The sequence below is a fragment of the Copadichromis virginalis genome, linkage group LG22 (assembly GCF_057382275.1).
Source record: "Copadichromis virginalis isolate Kocher_CV1m ecotype Utaka linkage group LG22, C_Virginalis_male_GT1.1, whole genome shotgun sequence".
Taxonomy (NCBI): Eukaryota; Metazoa; Chordata; class Actinopteri; order Cichliformes; family Cichlidae; genus Copadichromis; species Copadichromis virginalis.
In genome coordinates, this window is record NC_140638.1 from 36,612,159 (window position 1) to 36,627,121 (window position 14,963).

Genomic DNA, 14,963 nt, shown 5'->3' on the forward strand with positions numbered 1-14,963 from the left:
CCAGTTTAAGTAGAGTTCAGCGCTATGTCGGCACGCTAACAGTTGTGGCATGCTTCTTATCTTTGGCATGCTAATGCTAAGCTAATTATTAGCAACACAGAATTAATCAGTTTGGGACTGTTTTTATTTACAGAGTCTATAAACTCTGATTAAAGACATGAACGGCGACCATCAAAGGCTCTAATGTAACAGCTTCGGAATCTACCTACCTAAACTTTCCAGCCCAAAGTGTTAGGATGGTGTGGCGATTTCTAACACAACAACCAACAAAATGTAAAAAGAAATCAGTAAATATATTTACATGTATATTATTTGCATGTAAATATATATGTTAACGAAGACTAGTATTTGTTGTTGTTGTTTTTGGTATAAATAAAGCATTTCACGAGTGGAATTGTGTAATTTACGTTTTTCCATTTTAAAATTCTGACTGAAGGATGTTATTCTACGTCAGCCTAAAAGGCAATATCAACGTGCATTATTATTATTATTATTATTACTATTGTTATTATTATTACCAGTTTAGAAAAATCTCTCAGAACCCGATGACGCAAGCAGAGTGCGTGCGGCACGTGACGTCAGGGACCCGGAAGGAAGTTTGCTCCAGTGTTGTTATAGCAGCTCCGCAGGTAAAGAGACGAAAAAACCCTCTCTGCAGCCGCTGCTCTTTGTTTATTTGTTTTTGTTTGTGGTCTCTGAGTGTCGCCATCATGAATGTGACGCTCGCGGTGAAGCAGTACATCTCCAAGATGATCGAGATCAGCGGGCCCGGGATGAAGGTGCTGCTCATGGACAAGGAGACGGTGAGGACCGACCCAGGACTGTTAGCGGTGCTGGTGCTCAGCAGTGTTTACAGCAACGTTACTGTGTCTGATGGTGTGTGTGTGTGTGTGTGTGTGTGTGTGTGTGTGTGTGTGTGTGTGTGTGTGTGTGTTCAGACCAGTATAGTGAGCGTGGTGTACACTCAGTCTGAGATCCTGCAGAAGGAGGTTTACCTGTTTGAGCGGATTGACTCTCAGAACAGGGATAACATGAAGCACCTTAAAGCCATCTGCTTCTTGCGGCCCACCAAGGTACAAACCGCCCTCTGAGTAACTCTGTGTGTGTCTGTGTGTGAGGTAACACCATCTGCAACTGTGTGTTTGTGTGCTTGCTGCAGGAGAATGTGGAGCACCTGATCCAGGAGCTGAGGAGGCCCAAGTACAGCGTCTACTTCATCTGTAAGTTTCCACAGTGACAGTTAGGGCTGGAGTGAGAGGAGAACAGGGTTGCTGGTTTGACACTCGTCGTCCTCGGACAGTTCAAACATAGTTCGGAAGCTAAGATACACAACTGAGTTTAGCTTTGCTGCAGAATCCTAGAGATCAGCGATCTTATCAGAAAATTCGTTATACACATTGAAGAGGGGCTGCTAAAAGCGAATCCTGCTGCTTTTAATGACGCCAGTCTGATTAAACAGGGTGACACTGTCATCAAATGTGAGGTATCTTTCACTTACAGCTGTGGACTTGTCAGCTGAACAGATATCAGAGACTTCTTCTCTGGAGTTTGGTTTGGGGCAGAAGTTTGTTTGTACCTGAAGTCCATCAACTGACTGCTGTGTGTGTGTGTGTGTGTGTGTGTGTGTGTGTGTGTGTGTGTGTGTGTGTGTGTGTGTGTGTGTGTGTTTCAGACTTTAGCAACGTGATCAGTAAGAGTGAGATCAAGGCCTTGGCTGAGGCTGATGAACAGGAAGTGGTGGCTGAAGTCCAGGTGAGTGTCAGGACCTCCGAGGAAGCGTGGGGGTTTAATATTTCTACATGATGTAAGATCTCTCTGTCAGTCATGGCGGCTCATTCTTAGCTGAACTTGACTCTGCCAAAATACGTCTTAACAACATTAATATAATAATATTAGTCCAGGGTCTTTTTCTGTCTTCACCTCCTTGTTGCAGAGAGAGGTCAGCTGATGCTGCAGGGTTAAATCTTTGTGTCATCTTCTCATTGTTTCAGTTTCATTAACCAGCATGAATCCTGTGAGCTCGACCGTTTGCTCCGTCGGGTTGTTCTTTTCAACTAATTATGAGGTTTGAGTCAAAGGAGCAACTGAGCGTGAGATCAGGAGCAGAAAAACAGCTGTTGGCGTTTCCATCTCATCAGTGAACGTAGTGATTTGGGTAACGGCGGCACGTTTGTGATTTTTAGGCTGGATCCAGTTAACCGTGATTCACGTCTGACATGTGGAAACCTTCAAGCTTTGGACAGATCATTATTTCACTGATTAAACATTTCCTCTAATAATACAACAAATACTTGTTTATAATCAGAGTTTAAGTTGACTAGAGCTGAAAGTGTTCCTCTGTGACGCCTTCATTTGATGACATCAGTAACATGTAGCCCAACATGCTACGGTTATGTATGTAATATGAAAGAATTCCTTGCTATTAACATCCAGCTTGGCCTGCATGACCATCAGTGCTACATCATCATTTCTCCAAGTGTCAGGTGAGATGCTGACAGTCACAAATGGAGGAGGAGCTTACTATGGCGGTTTGGTCGGGCCGAGCTGTTTGATCAAATTTAATTTTAAAGCAGACACAGAACAAAACTGTGCCGAGGTCTGAGAATTCATAGGATGTCCTGGCAAGCTGTCGTCCTGCCCGCGTGAGCATCACGAGGACAAACTCGGCGCCATGTTTGCTGTGAACACAGTTCTAACCCTTTACACACCTGAGTGACATCATCAAAACCAAAGTAGCAGAAGTATAGCTTACTGTGTGTGTGTGTGTGTGTGTCTGCCTGTGTGTGTGTGTGTGTGTGTGTGTGTGTCTGCCTGTGTGTGTGTGTGTGTGTGTCTGCATGTGTGTGTGTGTGTGTGTGTCTGCATGTGTGTGTGTGTGTGTGTGTGTGTCTGCATGTGTGTGTGTGTGTGTGTCTGCATGTGTGTGTGTGTGTGTGTGTGTGTGTGTCTGCCTGTGTCTGCATGTGTGTGTGTGTGTGTGTGTGTGTGTGTCTGCATGTGTGTGTGTGTGTGTGTCTGCATGTGTGTGTGTGTGTGTGTGTCTGCATGTGTGTGTGTGTGTGTGTGTGTGTGTGTGTCTGCCTGTGTCTGCATGTGTGTGTGTGTGTGTGCGTGTGTGTCTGCATGTGTGTGTGTGCGCGTGTGTGTCTGCATGTGTGTGTGTGTGTGTGTGTGTGTGTGTGTGTCTGCATGTGTGTGTGCGCGCGTGTGTGTCTGCAGGAGTTCTATGGAGACTTCATCGCTGTGAATCCTCACCTGTTCTCTCTGAACCTGCAGGGAGTCACTCGGGTAAGAACCACATGGCCCTCAGCTGTCAGAGCTCCGCCCTAAAAAGCTCCACATGCTGCAATCACATCACCTGTGTGTGTTTTAGGGGCGGAGCTGGGAACCCTCTATGTTGGCACGCTGCACTCAGGGACTGACCTCCGTCCTGCTTGCTCTGAAGAAATGTCCGATGATCCGCTACCAGTTGTCCTCAGACATGTCCAAGCGGCTCGCGGAGAGCGTCAAGGTTTCCACAGCAACATCATCACACACGTCATCACACACTCACTGAAAAGTGCTTTTAATGCCACTACAGGTTATTTTAGCACCGAGTGTCCTGTTGGCTGGTCAAAGATGATGTCAGCTCTGTGCTGTAACCTGAGCACTTGGGTTTAAACACTTGAGCCTCAAGCTGTTAACACTTTTACTCAAGTAGTGCTCTGAAGAATAAAAGTACTACTCAGTATTTTATTTGTTTGTTGTCAGCAAATCATCACGAAGGAGTACGAGCTGTTTGACTTCAGGAAGACTGAAGTTCCTCCTCTGCTGCTTATCCTGGACCGCAGCGACGATGCCATCACGCCGTTGCTCAATCAGGTGACCGCTCGCTGTCCTCTGTGACATCATTTTGCACTTTTAATAATTCTGTCATCTTTCACACTGCATCCTCTGCAGCTCATTTGTCACTTTCATTTGATGGCTGTTGTGTGTACAAAATGAGCAAATCATAAATTCACTGGTTGTGTGTCTGTGTGAAGCGCGTGCGTGTTTACGAGCTTTCGCTGTGTTGCAGTGGACATACCAGGCGATGGTCCACGAGCTGCTTGGCCTCAACAACAACAGGATCGACCTGTCCAGAGTGCCCGGGATCAGCAAAGACCTGAGAGAGGTGGTCCTGTCAGCTGAGAATGACGAGTTCTACGCCAACGTGAGTCTCACACAGCAGCACATCTGCTCACATCTGTCAGCATCTGTGCTCAGCGTTAATAGGATTGAAACGAGTGACAGAAACAAGCTGCGCTCGTCATGTTGGTAGGTTTCTAGCAGACTTTAAAAATGTGATGTTTCAGCTGCCCCTTCAGTCCAGGTTACAATGGTAACTCTCAGAGCAGAAACGAGTCCTAACAGTCACTAACCTCGCTCTCTCGTCTCCTCGTTAGAACCTGTACCTGAACTTTGGAGAGATTGGCACCAATATAAAGAACCTGATGGAGGATTTCCAAAAGAAAAAGCCAAAAGGACAACAGAAGCTGGAGTCCATCTCAGACATGAAGGTCAGGCTCCAGCCAGGGCTCAGCTTGTTTACTGATACAAGTTTAAAGGTTTTACTACACGAACATCGACCCCAGCGCTGGAAATGTGAGTTCCTCTGCAGTCCAGAGGCTTCAGCAGGGAGTCAGTCCCCTTAGACTCCTGTGTTAAAATGCAGAAATAATCATGTTTACAGCCTGATACACAACTGGTTTGGCCTCTGTAGTTAATTTCCCCGTCATAGCAACTGCTGAAAAATGTTGGAATGCTCCCTCTGGATTGGAGGATGGAGGTCGCCACAAGCAAGAGAGTTGAAATGATGGGGAGGTGGAGCGTGAATCGGGCCAGCGAGTTGGTGTCAGCAGGAATGTGGGCGTTGTATCGGACTGTCGTGGTGAAGAGAGAGGTGGCCAAAGTTCTTGATTTACCAGTCCGCCTACATTCCAGCCCTCAGCTGTGGTCATGAAATCTGAAAGGCAGCTGAAATGAGGTTCCTGTGCAGGGTTGCTGAGCTCAGCCTTACAGATCGAGTAACTCAAACCTCCAGACGGAGTGGAGCCGCTTCTCTTGTGTGTTAAAAGGAGCCAGCTGAGGTGGTTTGGGTATCTGATTAGGATGCCTCCATGGCACCGTCCGTTGGAGGCGTTCTGGGCACAGGGAGGAGATCCCAGGGTAGACACAAAAACCCTTTGACTAGCCTCAGAAGGCCTCGTAGCTCCCAGGAGGGAAAGTGTAAGGCGGGGGGAGGATGTCTGTAAGAACCTGCTTACCCACCATGACTCTGCTTCAGAAGAGGATCTCCAAAAGTTGACTCTGTTCATCTGGACGTAGCGTTTTGTGGGAGAAATGTTTCGTCATCATCAGGTGACGTCTTCAGTCTCAGCTGACTGCAGGTTTCAATCTTATAAACAGGACATTTGCATAATGACTGAAACCAGCCCACTGAAGGAACAATGGGCTGGGAGGTCAGGTCCTTCATCGTAATTATGCAAATTCTCATGGCCACTGATCAAAGCCCTGATGGAAATCTCACAGTCTAAGAAGGCTAACCTGCCACTTTTCATATCCTCCCTGATTTATTTGATGAGTTAATGTGATCTGTGAAATGTGGTACGTCCTGAGATTGGATTTTCACCCAGGTGTCATCCACATACCTGAACCAATGGCTTGGTGGTGTTCCAGGGTAGGATAGCAAAGCCCTCTTTTCCACTTCTTCCATGTAAAAATTGGCCACGATGGGTGAAACTGGGGAGCCCATGGCACACCCATGTTTCTACCTGTAGAACTGAGCCTTGCATGTGAAGTAGGTGGAATGAAGACACAGTTCAAACACACTTGGTGGATGCTGACGGTGATCCTGTTGCTGAGGTCATCCTGTAGTCTCTTATGAACTACCTCCAACGCTTCCATGACTGGGATGCAAGTGAAGAGAGATGTAACGTCGTACGAGACCAACAGTCAGCTGAGACTGAAGACGTCACCTGATGATGACGAAACGTTTCTCCCACAAACGCTACGTCCAGAACAGAATCAACTTTTGGAGATTTACTTACCTGGATGATTGAGCATCAAGACATTCAGAAGAGGATGGTTGGACGTAGAGCAGGGCGATATGGCCAAAAATATTTATCACGATATATATTTGAAAATTTGCGATAACGATATAACTGACAATATAATTGATGCGAGACAAAATACAACTCCACAACATTACTAGTGCAAAAAGACAACCTTCCATTTATTTTCACTTAAACAAGAAGCTGGTTTTTATGTACATTAAAGCTTTATAAAAATTTAACAGTGCAAATGCAAATTCCTTGCTGAAAGTTTAACCAAAAGGCATTTCCAGTAGAAATGGGCTGACATATCCTGAGCATAACCATGTATAATATCCACTGAAGTTAAAAAGAGGTGCTTTGCAACATTAAACTGCAGTGTGCAGTACGTGTTTTCCGGACCATAAGGTGCACGGGATTATAAGGCACATTAAGCGAAACAAAGCAGTCAGATAAATCAAACTTTATTCAAGCTTCCTCCACTTCTGTACCATTGATTCATTAATGTTGAATTCTCTGGCAGCTGCTCTATTCCCATGTTGTTGCAGTATATTAATGACTAACCTCGTACTGTGGATGGATTATCTCAGTTGTTCTCCTGACTGAAGTTTGGTCCGTTTACAGCATCCTGCCATGCGATTGCATTTGTCTCTAACCATCAGGAACCTTCACGTTAACTTTTATAAGTGGAAAAGTGTTAGTGTTCGTCCTCCAGCTTCACTGTTTATGTTATGCTAACATAGCTGTGTTGCTAGCGATCACGTAGCACATCATTGTATACCAGCTAGCCCAACTTCAGTAACCCTACAAACGTCACTGCTGTTTAGTTTCCTGTCTTCATTTATGTTGGAAGTGATAGCAGAGGTGTACGTTTGATTTTTTTCAGAAATCTCTCAGTCAGAACATGCTATATCATGCTTAGGTAACTAGCGAAACTAGCGAGCTAACTTCCACTAGCTTCCTGCTAACTTCTAACTCCGTTAAATGTAATAACTTTTGTTTTCATGGATGCCTGGATGTTAAACTTAATTGTTACACCTGGTAAAGCAGCAATGCTGAACGTTTTATTAAAGATGAAAGAATTTAGACAGTTTTTAACTCTCAGTGATGCTGCAGTGTTGTTTGACCTGAAGCATACGGAGTTTAGGACCCAGATTACTCCCAGATTTAAGAGCATCTTAGTCCGACAAATACGACAATAACGACGGCCGCTTGCATGTTCTGCAAAAAAATGTGCTTTGTCGTGTTGCACCATTTTTACAAACCAATTCTGGTTCATCTGTTTCACTCAACAATCGGCCATGTGCGTATGAAAACAAAGGCACTGCGCATGCGCGTTTTACTCCCATTCTATCGCGATATTTCATTTTCCTATCGTTGCCTAACATTATACCGGTATTACCGTGAACGGTATAATATGGCCCAGCCCTAGTTGGACGGATGAAATTGAATGGATAACAACCGTAAGGCTTAAAGATTGCGTTGTTGGGGCGTGGCCCAGAAACGTGCATTTCCTAACTTGTGATTTGGAGTCTCCTGTGTTTAAGACTTTTATTTGTACTCATCACCCAGTGAGTCGCTGAGGTTGATGTATTTAAAAAGTTATCCAGTCAGGGCCAACAGGGTGGATGAGATGTGACCCGAGGTCCCTAAATCTGGTTTTATGGACCACAGCTGTGTCCGTCTGTGCACGGAAGTCAGACAGCAGAGCAGTTTTCCCTCACCCGAGATGCGCTCCCTGCAGCCCTCCTGACTGCTGGTTGTTGGAATCAGATGACGTGAGCTGCTGGATGTTGATTGGCTGACAAATGGGCCGGAATAGAGCAGGGAGAGTTCCCTTGGAATGGGAGAACCGTCCCGCTTTAGCGGGATCACACTCCTCAGCCTCTATGCCAGGGTGATGGAGAGGAGAGACCATCTGTTATTCAGGGGGAGCAATGTGCTTTTCATCCTGGTCAGGGAACGCTGGATGAGCTTATATGAGTGTCCGTTTTTCCTTCCCAACGTTGCCGAAGTGCTGCTCATAGGGGGTCATATGATTGTTGGGTTTTTCTCTCTATGTGATATTGTAGGGTCTACTTTACAGTATAAAGTGCCCTGAGGCGACTGTTGTTTTTGTAATTTGACGCTTTATAAATAAAATATAATTAAACTGAATGTTGGGCGTGTCCCTGGGAAGAGGGCTCAGGCCAGACCCAGGAAGGCCTGGGCTTCTGTGCTCAAACTGCTGGACCTGGAGCAGAAAATGGATGGAAGGAAAACTTTTACATGTATTTTTCTTGTATTTGTGGAATGTTTGAATGTTTTAATTATGTGATGCTTTGTAAAAAATGTTGATGATTTGTGTCCTTTGTCACCCACTGTAGGCATTTGTAGATAACTACCCCCAGTTTAAGAAGATGTCGGGGACCGTGTCCAAACATGTGACGGTGGTGGGCGAGCTGTCCCGACTAGTGTCGGAGCGGCAGCTGATGGAGGTGTCGGAGGTGGAGCAGGAGTTGGCCTGTCAGAATGACCACTCGAGCGCTCAGCAGGTAAATGTCAGCTGTTCCGTCCTCCTGAGCTTCACGGGTTTTTTTGAATGTGTCATAAATGAAGGTCATTCTGGATGCGTTGTGTTGACTTCCTGTCTTCCTTTCCTGCTTGTTTGGGCCATAACACAACATCTTCTTTCAGAATGTGCGGCGACTGCTGCAAAATCCACGCGTGTCTGAGCTGGACGCCGTGCGCCTCGTCATGCTCTACGCTCTGAGGTACGAGCGCCACAGCAGCAGCATCCTGTCATCTCTGATGGACGAGCTGAGCAGAAGAGGAGTGTCTGAGCGTCACCGCAGGGTAACAGACAGCTCTCCAAACGCTCGTGCTAGGATAAAGGCTCGTACTTGACAAAGCTTCGGTCTGCAGAGGGGCGTTAGACAGGCCTGTCTGCTTTCTCCCTCACTTCCTGTCATTTTTATCGAGCCACTAGTGGCAGCAATCTGACCAAACGTGGATGTTAAAGGAGTTCATTATGCTGACGATGTGTTTCCTTAGGAACTCACGAACCTCAATATAAAGACGATCACACTTATAGATAAGTTCTCATCCATGTCAGATGTTCTGTCTCTGAGTTGTAAATACCACCAGCAGTCAGGTAACATCGGATATCCAGGTATAAATGTTTCCACCAGGCTCTCAGACCTGGTTGATCATAGAACAAGCATTGTGTGTTAAAGCAAAAATCTCTCCTCTGCCCTTCATAAGCTCCAGTATTAAGCATCATAACTGCTTTAAAAGCCATAAACACCCGCTGACCGCCTGGTAGGTGCTTACTTATCCCAGGTAAACTAACAGCCATTGGGAACAATCAGATCATTGTGGCATGAAAAGGGATAAAAAATACAAGATGTTTATTTCATTTAAAGAAGTTGTAAATTTCTAGAATATCAGCAGCTGCAACCGATAATACAGGAAAACTTTAACTACAATCAGCTGAATGGAGAAATACCTACTTGGGGAACAAAATGTTGAAATGTCTGTGCCCCCCGAGGGTTAACAACAATGTCTAAGCTATTTTTTGAAATTGATGAGCCAGTTTTCCTCCCAACTGTAACGTAGGAGCAAAATCTTTCCATCAATCCAGATCCAAACATCTGGACACGAATATGCTGAAACGTCTTCACAATGACACGTCTGACTGCTTCCCTCGGGGGCGGAGAGTAGGTGTGTAGGTGGGGGGGGTCTGGGTGCTCGCACACACACACACACCGTCATACAACACATAACTCGCACACAGGATGTTCGGCCATTCACACGGCTTTCGTGGCTGTACTGCGCAGTAGCCCTCCCCTCCTTTTTAATTGAACTGGGACTACTGGGGGGTCCACAGCTCGACTAACACGTCCAGTGTTGCTATTTTCACAGCTGTTACAATTAGGGATGGGTATCGTTTAGGTTTTATCCGATACCGGTGCCAAATCGGTACTTTTGAAACGGTGCCGGTGCTTAAACGGTGCTCGAACCGGTGCTTAAAGAATGGAGAACACAAACTTTGTCCAAAAACCTCTCATGTTCAGCTGTTTTTGTAAAAAGATAACAATGTTAGCCTTTTCTGCAGCTATGGGGCATATATGGTATCACTCTTGGCTGGAAGCAGTGCTTAAACAATGGAAAAAACACAAACTTTGTCCAAAAACCTCTCATGTTTAGCTGTTTCCCACTTTTTCTTTGGTCATTTTAGCCTTTTTGTCCAGGGTGAAGGGAGTATCTGCCATCAAACAAGAGGACAGCCGCATGTAGCTATGATGATGTTTGCTAGTTCACCTACTCAACGTAAATTACACTCGAACAACATTAAGCTACTCACGCAGAGAAGAACGGCTTCTGCTGCCATCATCATCCTCATCATTTCTGCTACACTGGCAGGGCTAGGGGCCAGGACTCTATTCTTCGGGTTTTTGGGGGATGTTGCTCCGGGTCCGATAACTGGCAACCCACCCAACGTGCTCGGTGTGAGGTCTCGCAGCGAGCTATCAAATACGGCGCATTTCTCGGCTTTTAAAAAAAAACACTATGCGTTGCCAGGTGTTTCATCAGATTCGAGGTGTTACCTCCTTTGACAGTATCACAGTATCAGCTTAAAGCACTTGTTGCTGCTGAGTTTGCATCTTTTGCTGTGAAGTACAGCCAGACTTTTGACCGCTTCGCCTTGGACATTTTTAATCTGTAGCTCTGCTCTAACTGAACGTACGTACCTGGCCCCGCCTACTATCCTGGGAAACGTAAAATGATTGGCTAGAAGTGTATCACAGCTCAGGGAAAAAAGCACCGAAATAAAGCACCGAAATGTGCGCTGCTTTTCGGTCTGGTTACTACCGTTTATGGCACCGGACACCGGTACCCATCCCTAGTTACAATAAAGTTTAATGTCCATTAAAAAAACAGATTAACAAGGTTTAGTTGAGTTAGGTGTTAGCATGACTTGACTCGCTGTTTCTATGTAAAGATGATGATTAAAATGTAGACCTGTGCTAAAACCTTGGGTGTAAATGACACATGGTTAGCCTGGGGCAGACAGATATGCACAGGGATGAGGCTGAGGGTTGTTCTCAAGGAAAGTTCAAGTTCAAAGACCCCGACAGGCAGAGACAAAAACCCGAGATATTCCATCGTATCCGTACCGATACGTTGCTGTGTGGTTTGCATTACTTGCTCTGATAATAAGTCAGCCCAGGAGTCCGTGCTTTCTGAAGCATTCAAACACAGAGTGTGTCTGTGGCGTGTGGAGGTTAAAAACGTGCTTTTTCATGCACAGTGCTGATTAAAAACCTGGCTGAGCGTGATGGCTGAAAAGATGAGGGCCGTGTTTTGTGAGAGCAGTAAAGCTCATGCTTTCCCTTCTCTTCGTTCAGATGGTTCAGGCTGCGGTGGAGTACGGTGGGAAGAGAATCAGAGGAAGTGACCTCATCACACCCACAGACGCGGTCTCCATCACCAAACAGTTTTTCAAAGGACTAAAGGTACAAACAAACACATGACAGAACCTCTTCACCACAAACGGTTTGTGTTACATGTCGTCAGTTATTTGATGAATCAGGTTTAGACTGTGGATTTTTTTCTATTGTGCCTCCTGCACTGTGTGTGTGTGTGTGTGTGTGTGCGTGTGCGTGTGCGCGTGCGCGTGCGTGTGCGTGTGTGTGTGTGTGTGTGTGTGTGTGCGTCTGTGTGTGTGTGTGTGTGTGTTGTCAGGGTGTGGAGAACGTGTACACTCAGCATCAGCCTCTGCTTCACGACACGCTGGACCAGATGATCAAAGGGCGACTCAAGGACAGCCAGTTTCCTTACCTGGGAGCGAGCAGCCTCAGAGACAGGTAGCACTCACCTGAGAGACTCAGACACAGAGAGGAGGTGCTGACGTGATTCACACCTGTGGATCTGTTTCAGGCCTCAGGACATCCTGGTGTTTATGATCGGAGGGGCCACGTATGAAGAAGCTCTGACTGTTTACAATCTGAACCGCAGCACACCTGGAGTCCGGATCGTGCTGGGAGGAAGCAACATCCACAACACCAAGAGGTCACTCACACTCACAAACACACACACACTCACTCACTCACTCACTCACTCACTCACTCACTCACTCACTCACTCACAAACACACACACACTCACTCACTCACTCACTCACTCACTCACTCACTCACTCACTCACTCACACACACACACACACACACACACACACACACACACACACACACACACACTCTGTACTGTTTGGTTCGACTGCTGGTGATAAACCGCTCCAGACAAACCGATGAAGGCTCCGTGATCTCTCAGCACTCAGTCACCTGGTTTTCTGCGTCACTAACAGTTCGTTTCCAGATGGCAGTAGCTGAAATGCTGAGATTCTTTGGACCCATAATCGATCCCTGAGGAACTCCAACTTTCATTTCAGCAGGGTGCAGCGTATTTCCATTATAAGGAAGAATCTTAACGAATCGTCGATTCGTAGACGTCACAGTGTCGTGTTGTGCAAGCTGAGAACATCAGAAACATCCAGACTTGTTGGTTTTTGGCTTGAGATAAATTCAAAGTTTCTTCATGTTCTGTTCACAGCTTTAGTTCTCCTGGAAGTTTGAAAACTATTTTTAGGCCAAAGGATTCACGGTAAATGAACCATGTAAATCTACTTCCCACAGAGAACGTTTCGTTGTTTTTTTCACAGCAATCCAAACGTCTGTGGGGAAACAAGAGCTCGCCAAAAGTGACGCCATCGTCAGCATTATCCTAAAAAACCAATGTTTTCACTTTTTATGATTTTCTCCACTTCAGCTGTCTTTACCTCCATCTGTATCTTTCTGTCTTTGTCCATCAGTTTTCTGGAGGAAGTGATGTCGGCGACAGGTCCCAGCAGCAGCAGCAACCGAGCACACGGAGGTGGTTTCCATAGCAGCAGGCGCTAAGCACAGAGACTCGCTCTTCTTCCTCTCCTCCAGCTCTTGTGTGATGAGCAGCATCGTTCCCTCCGTCTGTTTGTTTGAAACATCATCAGACCGTCCCTGTGACATTAGAAACACCTCTGATCAATAACTGTAACTGACAGCAGAGCCGCTGCACAGCACGGCTCAGACTGGACTCCGCTTTAGTGTAGATATTGTCTTTTAAAATGAAAAGATTTCAAATGTTTTCCTCTTCCTGTGTGTTAAAATACAGAATCCAGGACGTCTGGCTTGTCCTCAGCCTCACACTGTTACTGAAACGACCACTGTGGCCCCTCGGAGCCACTGACAGCAGGCAAAATGACATAAAAATGAGAGGCAGACAATTCATATAACAGACTACAAGCTATCGTCTGACCTGGACTAACATCGCTGGTCTGCAGCCGGCTGTGAGACGAGTGCTCAGAGACTGCCTGCAAACACATTCACTTACAGCTTTGCTCTCATACAGTGTTTCACCTTCAAAAGCCCTGATCGTAGCCCCACTGCTTACCTTTGCTGTAAATGTCAGACGAACCTCATTGGACCATCAGTCAGTAACGCTGCTGCTGGACTTACATTTTGTGGAACGTCCCTTTAAAGTGTCTGTGTGGCTGACTGTGGTTGTTTCAAGTTTCAAAGCACTAATAAATAAAAATGTTCACACAAACGGTGTCTCTGTTAAGATGACGTTGGACATGGATCTTCAGTGTCTCCTTAGAGGACAGATCTCAGTGGTTCTGGAGAGACTCTGAGCACTGCCACACCAAACACAAGGAGCCTGATGAGGTGGTTCAGGCACCAGGATGCCTCCTAGGTTAGGTGGAAGGAGGCCAGGACGCACCCAGGAGCTGTAGCAGTAAAAACAGAGCCTGTGACCTACAGCACAAATCTCTCTACTATCAAATAGGACACATGAATAAGGAAAACATTGGAAAAGCACTTTGTGGAAACAAAATAAAGGTTGTTCAGTTTCAGGCTAGCCCGATCTTTGCCATGCTCTGGTGTCCAGCTTTGCAGACTGATGCAAGTCCATCGGTACGAGAACATGAGAACATGGACTCTTCTGGAAGTGGATATAATCCTTGAATATCCTGAATCTGTCCAAACTGTTTATGCCGTCTTACTGGCAGGTGCAGAGAATTTAGAGTTTTTTGTTTACTTGTTGTCACTGTGATATTTGTTTTTAACCCACTGCACAGAGACACAACAGGCTGAAGTGTTTGGAGCATTTAGGAAAGATCTGAGTCTCGGGGAGCTTTTGGCTCCCATTTTGCAAGAAAAGCCTTTAATGAGATCCAAATGCACCTTCACTACAGTATAACTGTGTTCAGTGTGGGTTGATGTGTGTGGGTGAAACAAGTGAACCTCTGAGAGTCTGATTATAGCCTTTATGCTGTGTGGATAGGTGGACTGCACACCTGTAACAAACCTGTGCAGGCTGGGTTATGGTGGCCCGGCAGCCAGTGGAGGCGAGTGCAGAAGGGTTTACCTTCATTCAAGCAAACAGGTGTAAAACTCCCTGCTGGGCTCTGCTGGGCTCCGTGGGCTGTGCTCTTTTTGTTTCATGAAAAATATTTCTCTCACTCACACACTAAATCAAATAAATATTAAATATTATTTTTGTGTTTCCCAAAAGGTTGATTCTGTTCGTCTGGACGTTTTCAGTGTGGTCATCATCAGGTGACGTCTTCAGTCTCAGCTGACTGCAGGTGTCAAACCTTGTAAACAGGACATTTGCACAATAACAGCCCACTGAAGGAACAATGGGAGGTGGGGTCAGTTTATGATCATTGATATGCAAACTGTCATCAACAACCAGGAGTCCCGGTCACAGAGAGCACACACACACAGAGCATGTACGATGGTGACAGATGCATCCTTAGGCCCCTCCTCCATTCAGAGGTGGGCTTTCCCTTTTCACCACTGAACAATAA

General features: G+C 45.9%; 1 protein-coding gene across 1 annotated transcript; it reads left to right on the forward strand.

The window, feature by feature from the left end:
* The first annotated feature begins 544 nt into the window (after positions 1 to 544).
* Positions 545 to 14,646, forward strand: vps45 (vacuolar protein sorting 45 homolog). The gene is made up of 15 exons (XM_085445122.1): positions 545 to 803; positions 939 to 1,073; positions 1,160 to 1,220; positions 1,673 to 1,752; positions 3,220 to 3,288; positions 3,374 to 3,511; positions 3,751 to 3,861; positions 4,058 to 4,192; positions 4,425 to 4,538; positions 8,438 to 8,605; positions 8,748 to 8,906; positions 11,462 to 11,569; positions 11,799 to 11,920; positions 11,994 to 12,125; positions 12,924 to 14,646. The coding sequence occupies exons 1-15, from the start codon at positions 546 to 548 to the stop codon at positions 13,009 to 13,011; spliced, it is 1,878 nt and encodes a 625-aa protein (XP_085301248.1). The 5' UTR covers position 545; the 3' UTR covers positions 13,012 to 14,646.
* The last annotated feature ends 317 nt before the right edge of the window (positions 14,647 to 14,963 follow it).